Genomic DNA, 21,996 nt, shown 5'->3' with positions numbered 1-21,996 from the left:
TATTGCAGAGTGTTCAGGAAATGGCCTCTTTTAATTTAATGTTTAGACATGTATGCCAACAGCAGTTTAGTTTTAGACATAATATTAGCCTCAGTATCAGACAGTCTGATTTTGTCCATGTAACAGTACAACAAACATTTGTAGACCTCAATGAATATCTTGGGAGATTAAATAGTGATTGAGACCTGGAGCTGTTTTTTTTGGATTGGTAGCACTTTTGATTCTATGCTATTGTTCAACCCTTCAGCCTGAGGGTTAGTTTGGGAGCATTTTTTAAAAATTGAATCTTGTTTCTTGCTATTTAGTTTTATATAGCAGTATTGCCAACTCTCATGATTTCATCACAAGTGATGGAATTTTGGAGGGTTTTGGAGCCCCCCTCCCCATGATGTGAGAGGCTCCAGCCCCCTTGCAGAGTTCAGCCCTGCTGACAGAATCCCTCTCTTCTCTTTCCGGTGTTCTCACAGGAGGTGCAAAGCTCCCAGCAACCCAGTGGAGCTCTGCTCCTTCCTCACCCTCCTTTCCTGTGAGAAACGCAAACAAGACAGTGCCTTTGCTCCTCCCACAGTGCCCCCTCAACCTTGGAAAAGGAGATGAGAGGGAACCCCAATGCAGCCCCCCAGGCCTGGGAGAGGGGATCTGAAGAAACCTAGGAGATAACAAGTTGAAGCAGGGGTGGCCAGAGACTGATGGGGTGTGGGACACTGAACTGTTGGTGGGTGCTGCCAGGTTCTGGGAAGGAGAGAAGTCAGAGGGCTGGCTGCAGGAGGGAAAAATAATTAAAATTTAAAAACACAAATGAATTATTTTTAGCTATTTCAACAATTGAGGGTTTGTTTTTTTAAAAAACACTAAATGTCTTGTAACTACTAGATAATATATATAATTATGTAGTTCTCAAAATATATAAAGATGAATGATTTAAAATTATGTTTGAAACACTTTGAATGTGACTGCATTGATTATTTAAAATATTTAGGGATTATAAATATAATTATTGCAATGAAAGGTGGTTGATATTGTAAAGATATTCTTACATGTAAAGATCTTTGCAGCTCACATAAATCTTTATTGAAAAATAATTAGAAAGCTTGGTACATAGCGTGCTTTGTATTTCTTTAAAGTTTATTGTTCATTTTCCAAATCTACTTAATGTGTGTGTGAATTAGGTTTTTCCATCAAATTTTAATTTTATCAAATTATAGCTCTCTCAGCTAAGTACTTGTACTTATGTACAAGAATGTAACATAACTACTCTTCCTTTTCCCCACTAGCAGGGATGTCTTCCCTCCACCGCACCTCTCCATTTTTGAAGTAATACTTTTGAGGGGACATCCCTCCTAAAATTGTCACACTGCCCTTACCAGGAGAGTAGAGGGGTGTTAAAAGGGTCAAAAGACATGGTTTGATATTTTTTAAATCTCAGGATTTGTTAGGACCGGACATGGTTTTTGATCTCTTGAAGTTGGCAGTGCTGTAGTACCCAGCTGCCAACATTACAGCCTGTGTCGTTGATTGCTGAATGCAGTAGCATGCTGGAACTAAGAACATCTGTGGGCTTGTCTACACAGGACATTAGAGAGCAGCAAGCCAGGGTCTGAATCTGCAGTCGCACTAGCTTGCCACACAGTGATGTCCCAGGTGGACATTGCTACAGCACTAAAAGTTCCATAGTGTACTTTGACATACTCCCAGGCAGGACTATGCAGCAAGCTAGTGCAATGTAGATTCAAACCCTAGCTTGCCATGCACTCACCCCTCATACAGACAAGCCCTATGTCTCCATATGCTTTTAAAGGTCTCATAAAATGATTGCACGGTGGTGGTTTCTATTCTTCATCTGGGAAAATCTAAAATAAAACACAAAAGTTTCACTTTTTCATATAGTGCCAAAGCTTTACAAAGTGTTTTGAAGAAATGTTATCAGCATTGTTCTGTATCCTTGATCATTTATCTAGTAAATAGTTTACCAGTCTAGTAAAAACACAGAGAAACAATGGGAAATTTCCAAAGGCAAAGGTTTTTGGATCCAAAACTTCTATATATTTCATTCATGCATTAACAACTTGGAAGGATCATCTGATCAAAAATCAGTTATGGACAGTGAGCAAACAGAAGCTGAGCCATACAGCTTGCCATAAAATGGTTGACGCTCATTTTCCTACTGATTTTAATGGAGGGTCTTTTGGAACTCTATCTTGTGTTATATGACTCATGCTTATTCAAAACACAAAAGAAAATGAGGACTTAATCACAAGGCTCAGCACAATTCAAAGATTCTAGGACTGCTTCTCTGTTGTAGTAAGGACCTTTTATATCGTTCTGCTAGCATAAAGGGCACAAAAATGGTCTATGTGTTGAGGCCCACAGAGGGTAGAGTAGACCTGAGGCTCTTCTAACCTACATTGGTGGTTGTGCACCAGCCCCAAATGTCCCCAGACCACAGGAAGCACAATGATGTCTCAAACCCAACTTTGCCTCCCTGCTGCCCTCTATTCATGCTGTCAGCCACGGATGGACTCCTGAGAACTGAGGCCTCTGTTCCCTAGGCCCTAGTATATCATGTAAATTGATTATTCTGCTGCTGACAACGGTTATAACTTCTCTTTTGTAGGTAACTGGTAAATTCACCTGGAGAGTGACTTTTAAAGATGTTTGTAATATTGGAATAAAAGTTCATATAAGCTAAAAAAACCTATTTCCAATAATAAGGACATAATAGGAACCCAGACTCTCTTAAGATTGAATCTTGGCTCTGACTTTTCAGACGTGTGTACTGGTGATCTGCAGCTCCCACAGATTTCAGTTGGAAATGTAGGAGCTCAGCATCTTTGAAAACCAGACCCAACATCTTTGGCCTATGTCCTTCGGCTCATCATGCATTTAATGTATGAAAGTATCCTATAAATCCGGAAAGCCCAGTTAAAACCAAGAGAGATGGAGAACTAGCAATACATCTGCCAACCATCACCCTGATTGCTTTACATGGGTGTTGTGTCCCATTTCCCCCTCACCTTTCATTTGCTTTATATCTTTCAGAACATAGGTTCTTCAAAGCAGGGTCTTTCTATATGTATGTACAGCACCTAGCATATTTTGGTTAATGAGGGTTATAAGGAGAGTAGTTGCACAGGATAGAACTCAGGAGTCATAATATCAAACTATTTTATCAGTACAGGACCAATTGTTAGGGAGTGTTGTTATTGTTACAGTTAGAGGGCAGATGGAATCACCGACGTCACAGGAAGTGCTTTTAAAAATACTATAGTCTTCCACAATAACAGTCTAACAACAACAATATGCTGTCATGGGACAATGTTTGAGAATAACAGAGTCACTTTCTTCTCACGCTGAATAAGGCTCTTTATTAGAATAATGTAAGGAATATTATCCCTAAACCTAGTCTCTCTCCCTCTGCTTCACTGCAGAGTTTCTGTTTAGCACTTCTCCCAAACCCTCTTCTGCCTAGATTCCTGCTATAAAGAAACAGTACTCATCTTCACAAGTTGTAGTGTTTGAGTTATTACTAGTCTATAGTAATATAGATGCATTGTTGCTAACACACAGGGCTGGGCATCAGAATTGTATTGTGTTCAAGGCTCTACCTAAAATTCAGTGTGTGAATTCAGATGAGTCACTTAAAACTACTTGTCTCACAAATACCATCACAATTTCACAGTCTGCCAAATTCAAGCTCATAAATATTCAGTTTTAATTTATCATTTTGGGACAGGGATGCTCCAGAGGGTCAGTGGTTTTCCTAAAAAATTGGTCATCAAACACTAATCTCCACCAAACTAAAACCCATTTCTGAGCACACTTGTACCTCACTGCAATCTTGTCTTATTCACTGTCAATCTAACAGCTGATTGTGCCATCAATAAAAGAGAGGACTTATTTACCACAGGACATGGTTCGGTTTATTTTATATAAAACTCTGCCCATTCACTGATTGATCAGTGTCACAACAAAGCATAAAAGTGAGGAGATGGGAATGATTTATTGCTACAGCTGTCAATAAAATGGGGATATAGAGTTTAAAGCTCCTGTAATTCAATTTTATTAAATTTATACACACACACACACACACACACACACTCTCTCTCTCTACAACTAAAGGAGAGTCTTTTACCATATATGCCTATTGACTGTCAGATTCACAGCTCTACCTGTTTGTGCTAATCAAAAACCAATTTACTTGGATAAGGGCAGAGGGAGTTCATTATGTTTGTAAATACAAACATTTCTGCAACTTCCGTTTATGAGATATGCATATGGATATAGTATGGACCCCAGTTTTAATGCTGAATGACACAGGAAGAAGTCTTTGCACTGACAAACTAAGTGTGTATGCAATTGTAGTGTTGTTTATTGTTTCTATTGTGGCAGTACTTGAGGATTTTAATCAAGTGTTAAGTCCCCATACTGTGGCACAGCATTTACTGTGGCCATCACATACACCATTAAGGTAACTGAATGGCTTCAGTTTCATCCAGTGTCATGATAGATTCTGTATTGCGTTTATAGCAGTGCAAACTGTATGTTGTGACTGTGGAAGAAAATATAAATTGACTCTCATTTTATAACCCCTTTGCACTTTCAGGGATCTGGAAAGTGGCCTTAGAGTAAATAGGCCCTCAGCCTCTCCATTTCATTCAGTGGTGTTTTTATAGTTTCATAGCATCCAGCAATCCAGTAGTGTCACTCATGGATTTAACAGCACTGTTTTCTTTTCCCCAAGTGCCAATGCTCTGACTTCCTTTTAGTGTTGAACATTGCATGGTGTGTATTTTATATAAAAGTCACTCCGAAGGAGCCATTGGGTGGGTAATATGCCAAAATGCAGTTACCGGTATGTAATGGTGTTCTGACTGATTTTAATATCTAGCTATCCAGTGTCACCAGGATATATTGCTGCTTTCCATACAACCTGTTCAGCTTCCTAGAATCATTGCACTGAGCTTTTAATGCTCAATTCAGATCCAGTTAGCCTCATCTCACTTGGCCAGGTTTTATACCCAGGTAGCTCCACTGTTTTCTATGAGTTCACTCCTAAAGTAAATGAGATCAGAACCAGCAAACAGAATCAATGTTTACCTATTAATTAGGAAAATCACCTTATCTAAAATGCTATTGTGACTAAGGATACTTTTGTCCAAAATAATAAGGTGCTCAAAGAAAAGGGGCCTGAACTTATGCAGGAGAAGGCAGCAGAATTGGTCGGGAATGTTTGCTGGGCTTGTAACAGAGAAGAAAGAGACGAATGAGCCACAAGCGGCCTCCTATCACCCTCTGTCTATGTGTCCTATTTATAGAATGCTCACCACTGTAGTATAAAACTAATAACCCCATCTTCAGAAGGGCAAGAGATACATTCAGCCACCTTCCAATGCCCTTACTATCTGTTGTTGCTTCCTCCCCAAACTTCTGACTCTGCTACTTCTAGAAGGGGAGTAAATTACACTATGTGTGTGGCCTCTCTCCAATTGCCTTTGCTGTAGCAAGCCAAGTGTTTGTTTCTGAGGGTACGTCCATACTACCCGCCCGGGTCGGCGGGTAGCGATCGACTTCTCGGAGTTCGATATATTGCGTCTCATCTAGACGCGATATATCGAACTCCGAACGCGCTCCTGTCGACTCCGGAACTCCACCACCACGAACGGCGGTGGCGGAGTCGACGGGGGAGCCGCGGACTTCGATCCCGCGCCGTGAGGACGGGTAAGTACTTCGAACTAAGGTACTTCGAGTTCAGCTACGCTATTTGCGTAGCTGAACTTTCGTATCTTAGTTCGAACCCCCCTCCCCCCCCCCCGCCCCAGTGTAGACCAGGCCTGAGTGACTGTTTCTTGCAAAGCTACCGGGGCACTGTGATATGCTTTGGGATACAATGTTACTGTCATAGTAAACTCAAGTATTTAACAAACATTTGTCTAGTATTTGTGTTTTCCAAGGTAATTATCAGCAAATTACAGAAATATACGGTCCTGTTACTCAATGCCTGCCTAAAGCAGTATTGGAATACGATTTTTGCATAGAGCCTTTCATGCTGGTATTCAAGCAGTTTGCAGTGGAGTAAGCTGATGTAGTGACTGTGTAGGCAGAAGCAGCTGCCTTAAGGCTGTTAACAGACTCTGCTTTACCCAAGAAAGAACTGTACACCATTGCCCCCTCAAAATGATGAATGAAAGAAAATATGTACCAGTTATTTTCCCAACCTTGTACAAGGTGGCAACTATGACAGGAAGATGAATCTTTTTTTCAAGGGCCTAATTCTGAAGTCTTTAGAACTGCACAAAAAGTTGAGGGCAGATTTTGGTACAGGGCATCTATTTTGAATGTCTGATCATCCTAAAGGAAAGAGGACTTGAACATTTTTGTATCTCCCCACCAAGGCACACTAGTTTTAAGCTAATGTCTGAAAGAATTCTCATTGGTAATTAAAAGAACTGTGAGTGGCAGCAATATTTTAACAATGGGCTCACTAAAGGAAAAAAAAATTCCCTTTAGACTTGGCGACACTCTGATTGACAGGATTTATCTGCAGACAGGAGGGGTGAGGGATTAGCATATTTCTTTACTTTCCCATTTAATAGTAAAGGTCTCCTGTAACCATTATCAAGAGATGAGGCAACTAATTTATACCAAGGTTCTCTCTGCTGGAAATGCATATTTGCTCCTAACCATACAGATCGGATAAGCACAGGCTTACGACTTGTGCCATTTGAAGAGAGAAGAGATAGTCTGGAGGGTTTAGAGATAACTGTACTAGGTAATATTTTGAAAATATCTCTTTTTTTCCCCTCTCTCCCCCCAATCCAGTCCATTCTAAGGGGAAATATTTGCTCTTCGGAAGTATTTTTATAAACTGCTAGGATAAGTGATTTCTGGCAGGGATAATAAAGTAGTGTCCAAAGATGGACTTTCCTGCCAAGTTAAGTCAGGAGTTTTGACTAGGAGCCCCTTACAGCCTCCTAACGAGGACATCACTGGAAAAGAGAGAAGTTGCCCTCTTTAGGCTGAAGTTGAAATCTGTCCTTTTCTGTTATCGTACTACCGTAAGTTAGCTGATTGTCTAAATTCACACAGTCTCATTTCTCCATGCTTAAGATTTGAATTTCAGCTACACATTCCTAGACTGCCTCTGAGCTCCAGCAGGCATCTGAAGGAATCCTAAAATCTGGGGCAAATAGTTGTTTTAAATGTAGCAAATGATTCTTTAGGAGGGTTTTGTTTGTTTCTTAAACAGTATATTTACCAAAGTTGACAATCTTTTGTATCTGATTGTATCTGAGGAGGCTGCACAGGTTTGTACAATCACATTTTGAGGTCAATGGCAAATACCATCTTTAATCTTTCACAAAAAGGGAGTGGCCAGGAATGACTCAAGCCCTGCACTGATCCAGGCAGATAAGTGAAAGCTGCAACCTACACTTTCAGTCAGTATAAACTGACAGTGTGATTATGTATGTCAAAACCACACGGTGCTTTAGCAAAAGTTAGGGAAAGACTTATAAAGTGTAATTATCACTTAAACAAAGCACACACAAAGCTCAGCATGTAACCATGTGGACTGAGCATTTTCCTCCATTTTCTTACTAAGGGCTTGTCTATATTACTGGCTGGATCGACGGGCAGCTATCGATCCAGCGAGGGTCAATTTATCGCATCTAGTCTAGATGCGATAAATCAACCGCCGAGTGCTCTCCCGTCAACTCTGGTACTCCACAAGGGCGAGAGGCACAGGCGGAGTCGATGGGGGAGTGTCAGCCGTCAACTAACCACAGTGAAGACATGGTGGTAAGTAGATCTAAGTATGTCGACTTCAGCTACGTTATTCACGTAGCTGAAGTTGCATAACTTAGATCGATCCTCCCCTGCAGTGTAGACCAGGCCTGAGTCATTAGAAAGCAGTCATAATAAGACTGTCGTGTTCTGATGAGTATATTCTCCTTAAAAATGTCTCACTTGAAATGCTATATAAATATTTCATTATGTATATTTTTCAAAATTAAATATTTGCCTCCCCCCACCCTTTGCAGCTGTAAAGATCATAGATCCACCAGAATCGTCAGGTGATATTTTATCGACAGACAGAACTTTGCCTTTCTTCATTGATTCAAGTGACCACTCCACCTCCCTGCCTGAAGAAGTCATCATAGCCACATTACCCACTGACCAAATCACACTACTGCCAGCAGTGACTAGTCCACCTCACAGCCACTCCATTATTATAGACCAGTTCTTTGAAATAACAGGTTCACCAGTGCCAGCAGCTGAGAGCGGCATCCCTATTGGCTTCGAAACAGGAGTTCAGGATATTGCTGCAGAACTGGATAGAGTCAACACAATGAGCACAGTAACGATGGATGAAGTGGAGTATGGCAGTGGATATATTTCTGGGTCGGAGAGCCAACCAGCAGAAGCCACCCCAGCTCCTACATTGAAGTATGTAACCGCTAGCTCCATGACAACGGCGTCCAAAGGCAAAGAGCTAGTGGTTTTCTTCAGCCTGAGAGTCACCAACATGCATTTTTCCGATGACCTCTTCAACAGGAGTTCTCTGGAATACAGGGCACTAGAGCAACAATTCATGCAGCTGGTGAGTAAAAACAGATTGTCTGTGACATACAGTATTTGAGCACAGATTAAAGAAAAAAGATTTTCCTTGTTATCTTATATTATTGCTCCCCAGATTAGCAGAAGCAATAAAAAGAGACAAGCTACCAAGGGCATTCATCTAGAAAACTGATTTATTCTGACCAGATCAGTAAGCTAAGGAGAAGCTGGAAAACACACAGTATAGGGCCCCGTCCTCCAGTTTAATAAAACACCCTGAACTACTATAACAAGCAACTTTTTTTTTTAGTCTGAGATGCTGGCTGTGTAACAGGTAGCAGTGGTTTATGAAGGAGAATACATGTAAAAAAGAGAGAGAAAAAAATTTACCTATGCAAGAAACCACACACATATTCTTGGCAAGTAATTTTAATTGAATTTTTCTTAGCTCCACTTCAGTGGTATGGTAACACTGATTACATTTAAGAATTGAATCCTTATGCTGGATTTATTATCAATCCTTTTAAAATACATCATGAGGTATCAAAGAGAATGTGATTAGATTTAGATTTTCCCCAGAGATACTGTTGGACCATTGGACAACAGTAACATGCTCATTATATCATGCTCTCACTTGCCTGGATGGAACTCTTTGAAAATAATTGAAGTTGGCTTTTTAAAGTGAGGTGATTTTTCTTTATTCAGACCCATAAATTCCCCAAACACTGTTTCATTACAAGGAAAACTAGCGTCCATCCATCTCAGTACACTATTGAGAAAGATGCAAATACAGAGACTAATCAAGGCAAACAGAAAACTGGACTTGGTAGTTAAGCACCCAGAGAAATAAGTGGGTGATTCAGGTACTTGATAATGAAAAGTGAATATAAGTGAAATTAATAGCAGCTAGGCATTGATAGGGGATTTAAAGTAAAAACTTCCTGTTTTGCAGCTGCTTCCATATCTTCAGTCCAACCTTACAGGATTTAAGCAATTGGAAATACTTAACTTCAGAAATGGAAGTGTGATCGTCAATAGCAAAATGAAGTTTGCTAGGACAGTTCCATACAATATCACAGAAGCTGTGCACTGTGTTTTGGAAGACTTTTGCGATGCTGCAGCCCAGCACCTGAATTTGGAAATTGACAGCTACTCTCTTGATATTGAGCCAGGTAAGATTATGTTACTAATAATGCAAAAGAAAAAAAAATGTACAGCTGACCTTTCAGAGCATTGATACAATTGATGGTTGTACCCAACACAACTGAAAAAAAGAAATTTCTATTTTAAAGATTAATAATATTGGGCTTCCAGTAGTCACACTACCCTTGATCTTTCTTTTTAGTAGGAAATTATGACAACCAGAAATAACTTGGGGATACTTAGAAACTTTCCCAATTACGATAATGTTTATCAGGCTATCAGCGCAGTGATTGGAACACATTCCATCTCATAAACCAGATCTCTCCCTGATGCTGTTTCCTGACATATTCATTCCTCATTTAGCATCATAATTTTAGAGTGCTATGCCACCATTTTCTCTACTACTTTCCCATAGAAATTGAAATCACCTCAAAAAAATCTACAGGTTTGAAACATGTTTAAATCTTTTTGAAGTAAATCCCCTTTCATTTGTGAAAATGAGACCCATCTAGTGGAAACAATGGTGTACCACAACTAAATATTCAAACAAATCTCAGCCTTCTGCAAGAGGCAGCCAAAAGACCTTTCAAATACCTGCAAGTATTTTTAAATCATAAAACCAAAGTGAAAATATGGCAACAAATTGCAATGGCCACATTGTCCGGTCAGAATTATATTAAGGAAAATGATACAGCATTACAGGAAAATAATGACTCAGTATAACTCAGAAGAATGCTTTATGACTAACTCTAACAGCTAAAAAGTGATAGCTTCACACTCCTGAAAACTACAGCGCTGATGTACACACGGAGTAAAACTTAGCTATAACCTAGTTCCCTTGGTACTGATGCTGGCCTTTGACATCACAATAAAAAAATCACTCCCATTAAACTAAAATGTTATAGTTAAAATGGGGAATTTACAAGAGGACATGAAACTAATGTAGAAAGTAATATTTTAATCAATGAACTAATTAGATGAACAGCTCTATCACGATCTCTCAGACCCCCCACTGAAAAGATTTTAGTTAAAATATCCACTGATGCCTCAGGAAAAATAAGTTCATTTAACAAGCTAGAAGAAACAGGGGAATAAGTAGGAGGAGCAGAAGAACTCAGATATAGCCTGCTTTCATGACACTAGCCTTAATGGTAAAGAACGAGAGAAGAAAAAGACAGCATCTGACTCAGAAAGCAGAATTGTCTCTAACCGAATGTTCTCCCATGATTCTCCATAAGGCATCATTTACACTTGAAAGAATGCATTCCTTTAATAACGCAGAAACAGCAATGTGAACTGATAACTAGGGAGACAGTCAAATGTAATCTGAGATGAATGCACAACACAATACATTCAGCCCGTTCTCACTACAACAATTACAAAAGGGATGCTAATACAAATTGTATCTTTGCAAGCAAATGCAACTGAGCCCAAGAGATGAAGATGTAGGGAAATAAAATGAGAAAGGGAAAGCTCTCTATGGAGCTATGGAAAAGGCAAGGAAAGAGTAAATATTGTCTTTAAAGACTGCACAGAGATGCAGCTGAGGGAAATGAATTACCTGCAGTACTCACCACTTCCATGTATAAATCACAAAGTGGTACTGATTCCAGCAAGAAAGTAAAACAGGATTGCACAAGTATTTAAATGCATGATGTCAGGTTCCCTCTGCTTAACATTCACCAGACTGCTGTGAGGGGATCCAAACAACTCCACAAAACTTTAGCTTGCTGGGGCTAGACAGAGCTCAGGTATTGTCCCTGGCTTTGGGCCTCTAGGCACACACTCCACATGTGGCCTTCAAATCTGACACCCCTCTTGACAGTGTGAAACCCGCAGCCCAATTGCCTAGGCCCTGAAACTAGTGCCATATCCCCACGCATCCCCAGCAGCTCTTGCACATTCCCCAGAATCCCACTGAAGTTGTTTGCTTTCTGGTTCATCTTCTGGTCTACCTCTTCAGGGGTACATGACAGTGAAAGCACACAGACTTTGCACAGGACTCTAAACACAATTTACCCTTTACTTAACAGCATGAGAAATACACAGCTCTAGACAAAAGGCATGCATTTTCCCTCCCTCAGTTACCTCACCATTCTGGAGAGTTCTTTGGGCTTGGACAGAGGCCTCTGGGATGCCTGGGATCCTTCTCCTGAAGCTCAGTGTCTCAGTTCAGAAACATGGAGCCTCTTTCCCTCTCTAGATCAGCTAACTTTCCCTTATCTTGGTTGATCCACAGTTAAATTAGATCCCACTGCTACAAAAGCCTTCCCATTTCCTTCTTTTCCCAAACTTCCTGTGTGTCTCTCTCTCAAATGGCCCTTTCTTTTATTAACTCCAGCACTCTTTTTCAGGTAACTTCCTCATTCGCCTCAACAGGTAATAACACATCCTTACCAAGAGATAACACTGCCAAGCAACCTCTCCTCTGATAAACCAAAAAGAATGAGGAGTACTTGTGGCACCTTAGAGACTAACAAATTTATTTGGGCATAAGCTTTCATGGGCTAAAACCCACTTCATCGGATGCATGCAGTGGAAAATACAGTAGGAAGATATATATACACAGAGAACATGAAAAAATGGGTGTTGCCATACCAACTCGAACAAGACTAATCAATTAAGGTGAACTATTATCAGCAGGAGAAAAAAACTTTTTGGGCTTTGTTGCAAGGATAGGTTCCTGGGTTAGTGTTTTTCTTGTGTGTGGTTGCTGGTGAGTATTTGTTTCTGGTAACCTATTGACCACTATACTTACCTACATGCCTCCAGCTTTCATCCAGACCACATCACACGATCCATTGTCTACAGCCAAGCGCTAAGATACAACCACATTTGTTCCAATCCCTCAGACAGAGGCAAACACCTACAAGATCTCTATCAAGCATTCTTAAAACTTCAATACCCACCTTCTGAAGTGAAGAAACAGATTGACAGAGCCAGAAGAATACCCAGAAGTCATCTACTCCAGGACAGGCCCAACAAAGGAAGTAACAGAACCCCACTAGCCATCCCTTTCAGCCCCGAACTAAAACCTCTCCAGTGCATCATCAAGGATCTACAACCTATCCTGAAGGATGATCCCTCACTCCCACAGATCTTGGGAGACAGGCCAGTCCTCACTTACAGACAGCCCCCCAACCTGGACCAAATACTCACCAGCAACCACACACCACACAACAAAAACACTAACCCAGGAACCTATCCTTGCAACAAAGCCCGTTGCCAACTCTGTCCACATATCTATTCAAGGGACACCATCATAGGACCTAATCACATCAGCCACACCATCAGAGTCCTGTTCACCTGCACATCTACCACTATGATATATGCCATCATGTGCAAGCAATGCCCCTCTGCCACGTACATTGGCCAAACCGGACAGTCTCTACGCAGAAGAATAAATGGACACAAACCAGACGTCAAGAATTATAACATTCAAAAACCAGTTGGAGAACACTTCAACCACCCTGGTCACTCAATTACAGACCTAAAAGTTGCAATTCTCCAACAAAAAAAAAACGTCAGAAACAGACTCCAATGAGAAACTGCAGAATTGGAATTAATTTGCAAACTGGACACCATTAAATTAGGCTTGAATAAAGACTGGGAGTGGATGGGTCATTATTTCCCCATGCTAATTTTCCCCTACTGTTACTCACACCTTCTTGTCAACTGTTGGAAATGGGCCATCCTGATTATCACTACAAAAGTTTTTTTTCCTCCTGCTGATAATAGCACCCTCAATTGATTAGTCTCATTAGAGTTAGTATGGCAACACCCATTTTTTCATGTTCTCTGTGTGTGTGTGTATATATCTTCCTACTGTATTTTCCATTGCATGCATCCGATGAAGTGGGTTTTAGCCCATGAAAGCTTATGCTCAAATAAATTTGTTAGTCTCTAAGGTCCAAGTACTCCTCATTCTTTTTGCTGATACAGACTAACACGGCTACCACTCTGAATCTGATAAATCAGTTCTCCTCGGTAAAAGCCAATCTTTTGTCTCAAGGCTTCAACCTGAATAGGCAACTATTTTAGTAAACAACCATTGTTCCTCCTCTGGTAGGTATGTGCTACAGGTCTGTCAGAAAATAGTGGATCCCACATCCAGATAGACAATTCCAAGATACAACACTTTCATAACAACCACCAGAATTCATAAGTTGTACATAAACAGATTCCCCAACTCATTAGCCATGGAAATGGACCACCCACAATCTAGAAAGCATGTTTTTCTAAGGCCCAGGTAGCATCAACATGACTCCACCATGAATCAGTCGAGAGTCTGATCACTACCTTGAAAGATAATTTTAAAAGTAGTAAGTGAACCTATCAAATCTACTTTGTCCTTAGCCAACAGAAAGAATGGTAAATCCTTATTTCATGGCTAGTGATCAGATTTCATGACTGGTATTCCTTACATGAGCACAAAAAGCAATCTTCTTGCATATTGTAAAAGTCAATTTTAACAGTTTAAAAAAGCATACTGAATACATGCCCCACCTTTTGTGCAGAAGAGTGAATACATTTCACAGCAGAGGTACAGTGTCATCGGGAATGATTTTAAAGGCAGTGGTGGATTCTCCATTTCTTGCAGTCTTCAGATTAAGACTGGATGCCATTGTGGAAGACAGGCTTTAATCAAATGCAAGTTATTGGGCACACTACAGGAGTAACTGGATGAAGTTCAAAGGCCTGCAATGCACAAGAGGTCAAACAAGATAATCTAGTGGTCTTTCTGGCCTTAAAATCTATGAGTCTAAGCAGAATTCTAATTCTATTTTTATTACATACACACTTTTCCCCAAAAAATATGTAATCAAAGTTTCAATTTATCTTGACAATTTTATGTATTGATTTACTTTATTTTTACTTATAAGCAAGAGAAGATATACACTAGTGAGAGTCATCTAGGCGATAACTAGCCTTGTAAAATGCTGCGGGGAGGCAGGATGACACATTTCAGTGGATCCAGCTAATATTTTCTGTTTCTATCTATGATTCTGTAGCTAACAGGCTTTTTATTGTGGTTTGTTTGTTTGTTTTAAAGAGAAAAACTGTTTCTCTGTGAACATTGATATAGAATTCTACTCCAGGCTAAAACCTGTTTAAGTTATTTCACTTCCTTTCTGTAAAATAAGAGCTAACAATTTTTGATTTACAAACTTATTTGTTTGCTTTGCTACAAAATGTTTTTTTAAATTTTCATTCAAAATTATTATTAATACAGTAAATAATTTTTTTCTATTACATTTAGACAGGGATTTGTCAGTCAGCCATTACAGATATTTACTTAATTATTATTGCTGACACAATTTATTTTTATTTATTTATTTATTTATTTGGCTTCAAACTTAGTAAAATACAAAGTTCTTCATTCCAATAACAAAGTGGATGCCAAAGTAACATCATCTTATGAGTACCAAAGATAGATTTAAAACAGCCTCCCTAGTCTTTAATTTGAAAGAAACTAATCATGGAATTATATAGAAGGTTAGAGCTGAGAGAGACCTATTGATCATTCAATCCATTTCACTATTTGTATAGGCAGATATGAGCATCCTCAAGCATGGCTGAGATTTTCAGTGCCACCAGGGAGGACTCAGCGTTCAGTTCTCATTGACATTGATAGCACTGGTCATCCATATCCTCTAAAGGCTTTGAAAATCTCAGCCAACAGGTTTATAGTTAGTAGGTAGGATGTCAAACATGAATCCTCTTTTGAAACTAATGTTTATTTTCCCTAGAAAGGCAACTATTAAGGCCCATTATTGCAGAGATAACATCATTTTGACATTTTAAGAGCTGTTGATAGTTAATCTAGACCCATACTTATCTCTACAGCTATGGTAAAGACTGCATTTTCTCAGTTCGGTTTAACAGTTCAGGCTTCTCATATGCACCTTTGAGGCCCTGTCACTCCACCCATGCCTATATCTCTGCTCTCATTTCCTCCTTTTGCCCCTCCCAACATTCTCTGCATGCTTATTCCCAGGCCTTTCCCACACTAATGTGCATGGTTGAAATTGTTTGCTACTCATTAATTGTATCCTCAGGGCTAAGGATTTAGCATGGCTCTCATCTCCCTCCTAATCTCCCATACTTCCGTCCAGGTACCAAATGATACTCCTACCAAAAAACATATACATTGGATATAGCCTTCCTCACCACTGCTTCCATCTAACAGCCTCGTCAGGCTAGGAAGACTCATGCCAAGTCCCTTGCTGATTTTTGGTGTGAGGCGGGGACTGAAATCTGGCAACAGGAGGAAGCAGGGTAATGCAGTCCACAGGAGAATTAGAGGTGCTTGGGAGGAGGAAATATGGCTTCAGGCTGCAGTCCTGGCTTGGTTCTTTCTTCTAGCATCAATAGACCATCTTCCCCAGTACAGTGTCTCATAGCAGCCTCCTTCCCAAACCCAGAAAACCAGCAAGCAGTGATGGTTTCATACACCTCATGAAAGGAGATTGTCCTAAAAGGTAAACCACCTTACTTCCACAAAGACATTCACACATGGCTCTCCCCTAGATAATGCCACCATTTCTAGCTAGCAGTGTCACTCTGTGTACTAAACACAGGGATGGTGCTGTTTTTAACTTGCCCTTAATCAGATTGCAAGCTATTTGTGACAAGAATCACATTTTTTGTATATATGTGCAAATATAATACTAGCAATCCCCAAAAGTAAAAGATTATGGAATCAGAACCCCCACATGCAAAAAAGTCTCTACAGTTCAAACATAAAAACATGACTCTGAATATGTGGGAAGGAAACAGACTGTGCAAGAAAATAACAGCAATTTTCTGTGCTATCTGAGGAAAGAAAAATGTACAGGTTCCTTTTATGCTGAGATATATTCTCACCAATTGATATAGAAGGAACCTGGCTGTAGTGAATCTCTTTTGTTCTCTGTAGCAGCCACAAGTTCTGCCAAGTGCACTGGGATAATGCATCAATGCATCCACTAATAATGTCTCTATCTTATTACAGCTGATCGAGCGGACCCATGCAAATTCATGGCATGTGATGAATTTTCAGAGTGCATAACAAATGAATGGACAAAAGAGGCAGACTGCCTTTGTAAACCTGGTTACGCAAGCCGAGATAGACTGCCATGTCGGAGTCTATGTGAGATGCAGCCACATCTTTGTGTTAACGGCGGAAAATGTGATTTAGTTCCAGGAAAAGGAGCTGTCTGCAGGTAGGCAAATTATATTTCTAATTAATTCTGCTGAACAATAGTTCCTGAAAAATCAGTTATATGAAGAGTTGCAATTGGGATTACCTTTTTTCAGGTGTATCAAGAGCAAGCCAGAACGTGTAAAATTCTATAAAAAAAACAGGAGTACTTGTGGCACCTTAAAGACTAACAAATTTATTGTAGCATGAGCTTTCGTGAGCTAAAGCTCACTTCTTCGGATGCATAGAATGGAACACACAGACAGGAGATATTTATACATACAGAGAACATGAAAAGGTGGAAGTATGCATACCAACAGGCATGACTCTGACAAGACTCTGACAAGACTCTGCCTTTAGCTCACGAAAGCTCATGCTACAATAAATTCTCCTGTTAATAAATAAGTACTCCTGTTTTTTTTGCGGATACAGACTAACACGGCTGCTACTCTGAAACCTAAAATTCTATAGACATTTTGATCTAGATTGTGGCATTGTTCCATTGACAAAGTACCTTACATGATGAATATTTCCACTGAAGTCAATGGGACTATTTAAGCAGTCAGGTACTGCACAATATCAGTAAAGGTATCACAATCTAGTTCTCCCTTAGAAAGAATACATTTATTAGAAAGGAAGCATCACTGACCTAGGTTACAAGTAACTTGAAATGATATTCTTCTTGGTTCTTCTTGGTTCTTCTTTTCAAAATGCAACTATTCTGACATTTTGGAAAATCAAATAACATTTGTTCACATTTTTGGCTATTGGTAAAATAGGTATATCTGTGAGGAATTAACTTTTGGCTGGGTTGTATAAAATACATTTTAAAATACTATTGTAAGCATATATATATATATACACACGGCATCCACCACTGTAATAGCTGGCCACCTTACAAGGCATATGTTGAGTCAGTCAAAATCTTTTTATGATCAGACTCCCTGCTGCCCACAGCTTTCAAAGTAATTAAGCGAGCCGGGTTTCCATTGGTTGGGAAGGCATGATGTTTCTTGCAACTCTCTGTAAATGTGACCAGATACCATGTTTTCACAGGGATCAAATTCAGGAGTGTGGGCCAATTACTGAGAATGTCATGCAATCCAGACACACAAACTTACCCTTTTGGCACCAAATTCTAGTGTTCAAAAGGAGTGTAGATTGTACAGTAGGTCAAAGACGATAAGGCTCTTACACAGGATGTCCAGAACCTTGAGTGTTACCCGGCAGTTGATTAACTGCCATTGTAACAAGCCGAGTACAGATCTGATTAGCCCAATCAATCACTCTTAGTACTGACCTCAAGAGGTCAGTATATGCTAATTAGAGCATTCAGTATCAGCTACAAAAAATAAGAACATTGAACAACTTTGGCATATCATGACTGTAGAGGAATTATCCACCACATTGTATACGGTTAGTGTTTAAAATGTACAATGATTGACTTACCTTAATTCTTTTTGCCTCTGTTGGCTTGTCTGGCTATGCTGAAAGAATGACAGGAGACATTAGATATGGGTTTAATTAGGCCACAACTTTATTATTAGACAGATGTCTGGGACTAACCCGGTTGATAAACTATGTGCAGTGCAGGTCAAAATTTATGTCCCTTCAGCAGATTCACTGCCGGGACCTTACCAATTCCAGCCAATTTTTTTTTAAATTTTTTTTTTAAAATGGCTCTGCCACAGCTCCCCCTCCATTTATCCAGGTCCCTCCAGCAATTCCCTTGCTGAGACTTCCAGCTAATTCAAGGGGGGGGGGAGAGAGATTTCACCAGCTCCTCCCACCCCCTTTTCATCCAGGTCTCTCCAGCAATTCCCTTGCCAGGACCTTACCGACCATGCCCCCTCATACGAGGGGTTAAGGTGGACTATAATGATGAGGGGGTTGGCTCCCCACTGTACCAATCATAGGAGTCCCCAACTGCCCCCGGCTTGCTCAGTTACCAAGCACCTCTCTTTAATTCCTTTTCCAAGCCATGTTTTCATTCTTTTGTGCCTTAATTTATGGAGTACCTGCACTGAACATCCGCTATACACTTAAATAAAGAGTTGTGACATATGACCTACTACCCATCATGCTTTGCATGAACAGAGCCTACCTGAACCTGCTGCGAGGAAGGTGAAAACCCGCCACTGCACCTGGCCAATATGATGGTAAGGGAAAAATTCCTTCCCAGCCCCCCTTAGTGGGGCGGCTAGCGTAATGCCCACAGCGGATATAGCTAAACACCGGCATATTTGTGACCTAATTAGGGAGGGGGAGGTTGGGTGCTGCCCAGCCTGTTCTGAGTGAAGGGGTCAGGCCCAGCTGACCTTTCTAAACCCCTATTTCCTAGGTGGTAAGTCATCCAACACGCTGACTGCTCTTCCGGCAGCTTTACGTCTTCCCTCCTCCCCCAAGCCAGAAAGCATTGCCCTCTTCTCCCGGCCAGCCAGTCAAACTCCTCTCTGCTTAAATGCAGGGTGGTGATTCTTAGAGAAGAACTGGATGTTGACGCTTGAAGCTCAGACTGAGTTCTGAAGGGACAAGGCTGAATTCCCTATATGCAAACTCATGGTACCAGACTTGCTGTATTTTGTAACAATAAACTTAGCTGGGATCTAATGCCCAAAATATAGCTACCCAAGATCATGATTTTGCAAGGTCAGAATTTTGTCCATAGAGTCAAATGGCTTAGCTTAAATGCAGATAAACATAATGAGAATGCAAGTTTATTAAAAATAATGAATACAATGCCTGTGAATTGTGTCTGGTTACATACTTCTAAAATGCCAGTATAAACTTAAAAAGCTTGTGCAAGCAAAACCAAGAAAGGTATGAAAACAGCAGATCACTGATACCAATGGAAGTACTTCCAAGTAAGAACTTGGAAAGGCAAGTAGAATTCAGTCCAATGTTTGCTTCATTTTCAAAACTACTTCAAACCTCACTGATTTTCACTTCTGATAATCTATGAACCTACCTTCTCACCCAAGCCAGCGGTCTCACCCAACATCTTGGAAGAGGTTTATTTTATATTAGAGTAGTGTAGTATAAAGCTTAGAACATATGGAACAAAATTCCCAGGGCATTCAAGTGCAGGGTTTGGTTTGGCCTCAATATAGAGCTAGGAGTCAGCCACAAAGCTCTCTTCTATATGCAAACTTCCTCAAGATTCAGGGGTGGGGAGAGAATACTTCAGTCTCCAATTGTTTTATATTAATCATCATGAACTTGAAGATATATTCTTCCATGTATTATTAATCATGCTGCTTCATATAGAAAGACTCTTTTTGATTAATTACAATGAGAAAACGGTTCTCATACTTGTTGGCAGTTTTCCCTGTATTTTGGGCACAAGTACTGTACTTTGTATTTCCTGCCCTCAGTCTTATTTTTATGTATATTTTTGCTTTTCCCCTCTTCCTGTTTAGATGCCCTGTACGTAGGCACCGGTTTTACCAAGGAGAGCGCTGTGCAAAGTTTGCTCCAGAACCTATACAACCCTTCATTTTAAAAGCTGTGGTTCTTTGCTTAATAAGCCTTGTTTTTCTTGTCATCATTTTAATTGTTAAGATAAGAAGAAAATGCAAAAACCAGACTAATTTGGAGTAAGCAGCTCATGATTTTTCCCTTCACATTTTAAAATTAATTTTCAGTTATGTTCCTTAAGTTACAGATTCTTATATAAAACAAAAATGTTCTGTATTATAGAGATCCTGCTCCCAACAACTGTGGCACAGAAAATGCTGTAAGAATTAATCCCATTTTTGAACATGAGCCCATCTCTAGCTTTTGCCATATGCCTTGTAGTGTAAGTGCTTATGTCAGTTCTTCAGAGATCACTAACCAACGAACATTACACAAATATGAAAAAACAACTCAGTGTGAAGGTAAAATGCATGCACATACATTCTCAGCCTCTTCAATGTAAGTTTCCCCAAAATAACAACACGTCCACTTTCATGCATAAACTTTACAACTAAATCAGGTTTTGGTTTGTTTGTTTGTTTGGTTTGCCTCTTGCCTTAGCCATTTCAGAGCTAAAAATACTAATCCCTAAACTTACTAATAATCTATAATATTTACTGCTGCATAGGTTTCATAATAGAACTTTAGAAATTACCTTTTTACAGTTCTTCTGCATGGCTTTGGTGATTCATTCTATCCTGATGACTTTCCTAATCATAGGATGACTTTCCTAATCAAGAATTAAGTCTGAATATCCTTATTTTAATATTGTAGGTCACCAGATGATATTACAAAACCAAGACTGACAAGTTAGTGTCTGAAATTATGGAGTTCCAGCATCAGACAGATAAGATAAAGGTTTGTGTCTCTATTTTCAAGAAAAGTGTACCATTTAATACTTATTCTCAAGTTTACCATTTGTTGATGTGACCAAGAAACCTCTCTATGTGCTAGTTTCATATTTCTTTTGAAGCTGAAAAGAAACATGTACTTTTTTGTTGAAAATGACTTTTCCTTTGGGAGCTTGATAAGTTAGCCACTTTCTATTTTGAAGTGCTTTTATGCAATACTGTGCCATTTTGTATGCCAGCTTTCAAATGCAGTAGTCTCTAAAAGACACTAAAATTGTAACAAACAAAAGAACTAATGTTAATAGGAATAGTGGTCATATACTTTCACTTATTAGTGCAAAGTAAGGAGCTGAGATTACTTAAATTAGGCACGAGACCTTCATGCAAAAGGCACCTAAATTTGAGTTTGAACACTACACTGTATTTTACTTTGTGTGTATCTGTATTTAAAATGTGTGACTTGGAGTACAGAATCTCTTGCTTATATTTAACAATAAGATCTAACTAGGAAGGGTAGAAACTTGATTGAGCTTAGAAGTTCTCTCTGTACTGTCAAGCTATGTCTTCCTTCTTTCTCTAGCCTTAGTCCCATCTACACAGGGTTGACTCGGAGTGCTTCTTTTCCATCCCAGTCTGTCTTGAAGCAGTTCCTCAGAAACTCTGCAGCTAATCAGATCCTTTTGTATGATATCCATCCATCCAGTTTTGGGTCTTCCAACCCCTCTCTTACCCTTCACTTCCAAGTTTAATGCTCTGTTTCCTGTATATTCTGCCAATCTTCTTTTTACATGCCCAAGCCAGCTAAGC

General features: G+C 39.8%; 1 protein-coding gene across 1 annotated transcript in view; it reads left to right on the top strand.

Moving 5' to 3' along the window:
* Nucleotides 1-21,144, top strand: part of IMPG1 (interphotoreceptor matrix proteoglycan 1) — a 92,329-nt gene extending 71,185 nt beyond the window's left edge. Inside the window, exons 13-18 of the mRNA XM_045011770.1 lie at nucleotides 8,040-8,599; nucleotides 9,509-9,728; nucleotides 16,694-16,904; nucleotides 20,302-20,478; nucleotides 20,582-20,760; nucleotides 21,113-21,144. Coding sequence (XP_044867705.1) covers nucleotides 8,040-8,599; nucleotides 9,509-9,728; nucleotides 16,694-16,904; nucleotides 20,302-20,478; nucleotides 20,582-20,760; nucleotides 21,113-21,144 — 1,379 coding nt within the window. The remainder of the gene's footprint in view (nucleotides 1-8,039; nucleotides 8,600-9,508; nucleotides 9,729-16,693; nucleotides 16,905-20,301; nucleotides 20,479-20,581; nucleotides 20,761-21,112) is intronic.
* The last annotated feature ends 852 nt before the right edge of the window (nucleotides 21,145-21,996 follow it).

The sequence above is a fragment of the Mauremys mutica genome, chromosome 3 (assembly GCF_020497125.1).
Source record: "Mauremys mutica isolate MM-2020 ecotype Southern chromosome 3, ASM2049712v1, whole genome shotgun sequence".
NCBI lineage: Eukaryota > Metazoa > Chordata > Testudines > Geoemydidae > Mauremys > Mauremys mutica.
Note: the sequence above shows the minus strand (reverse complement) of the source record. Positions and strands in the feature narration are given on the sequence as shown.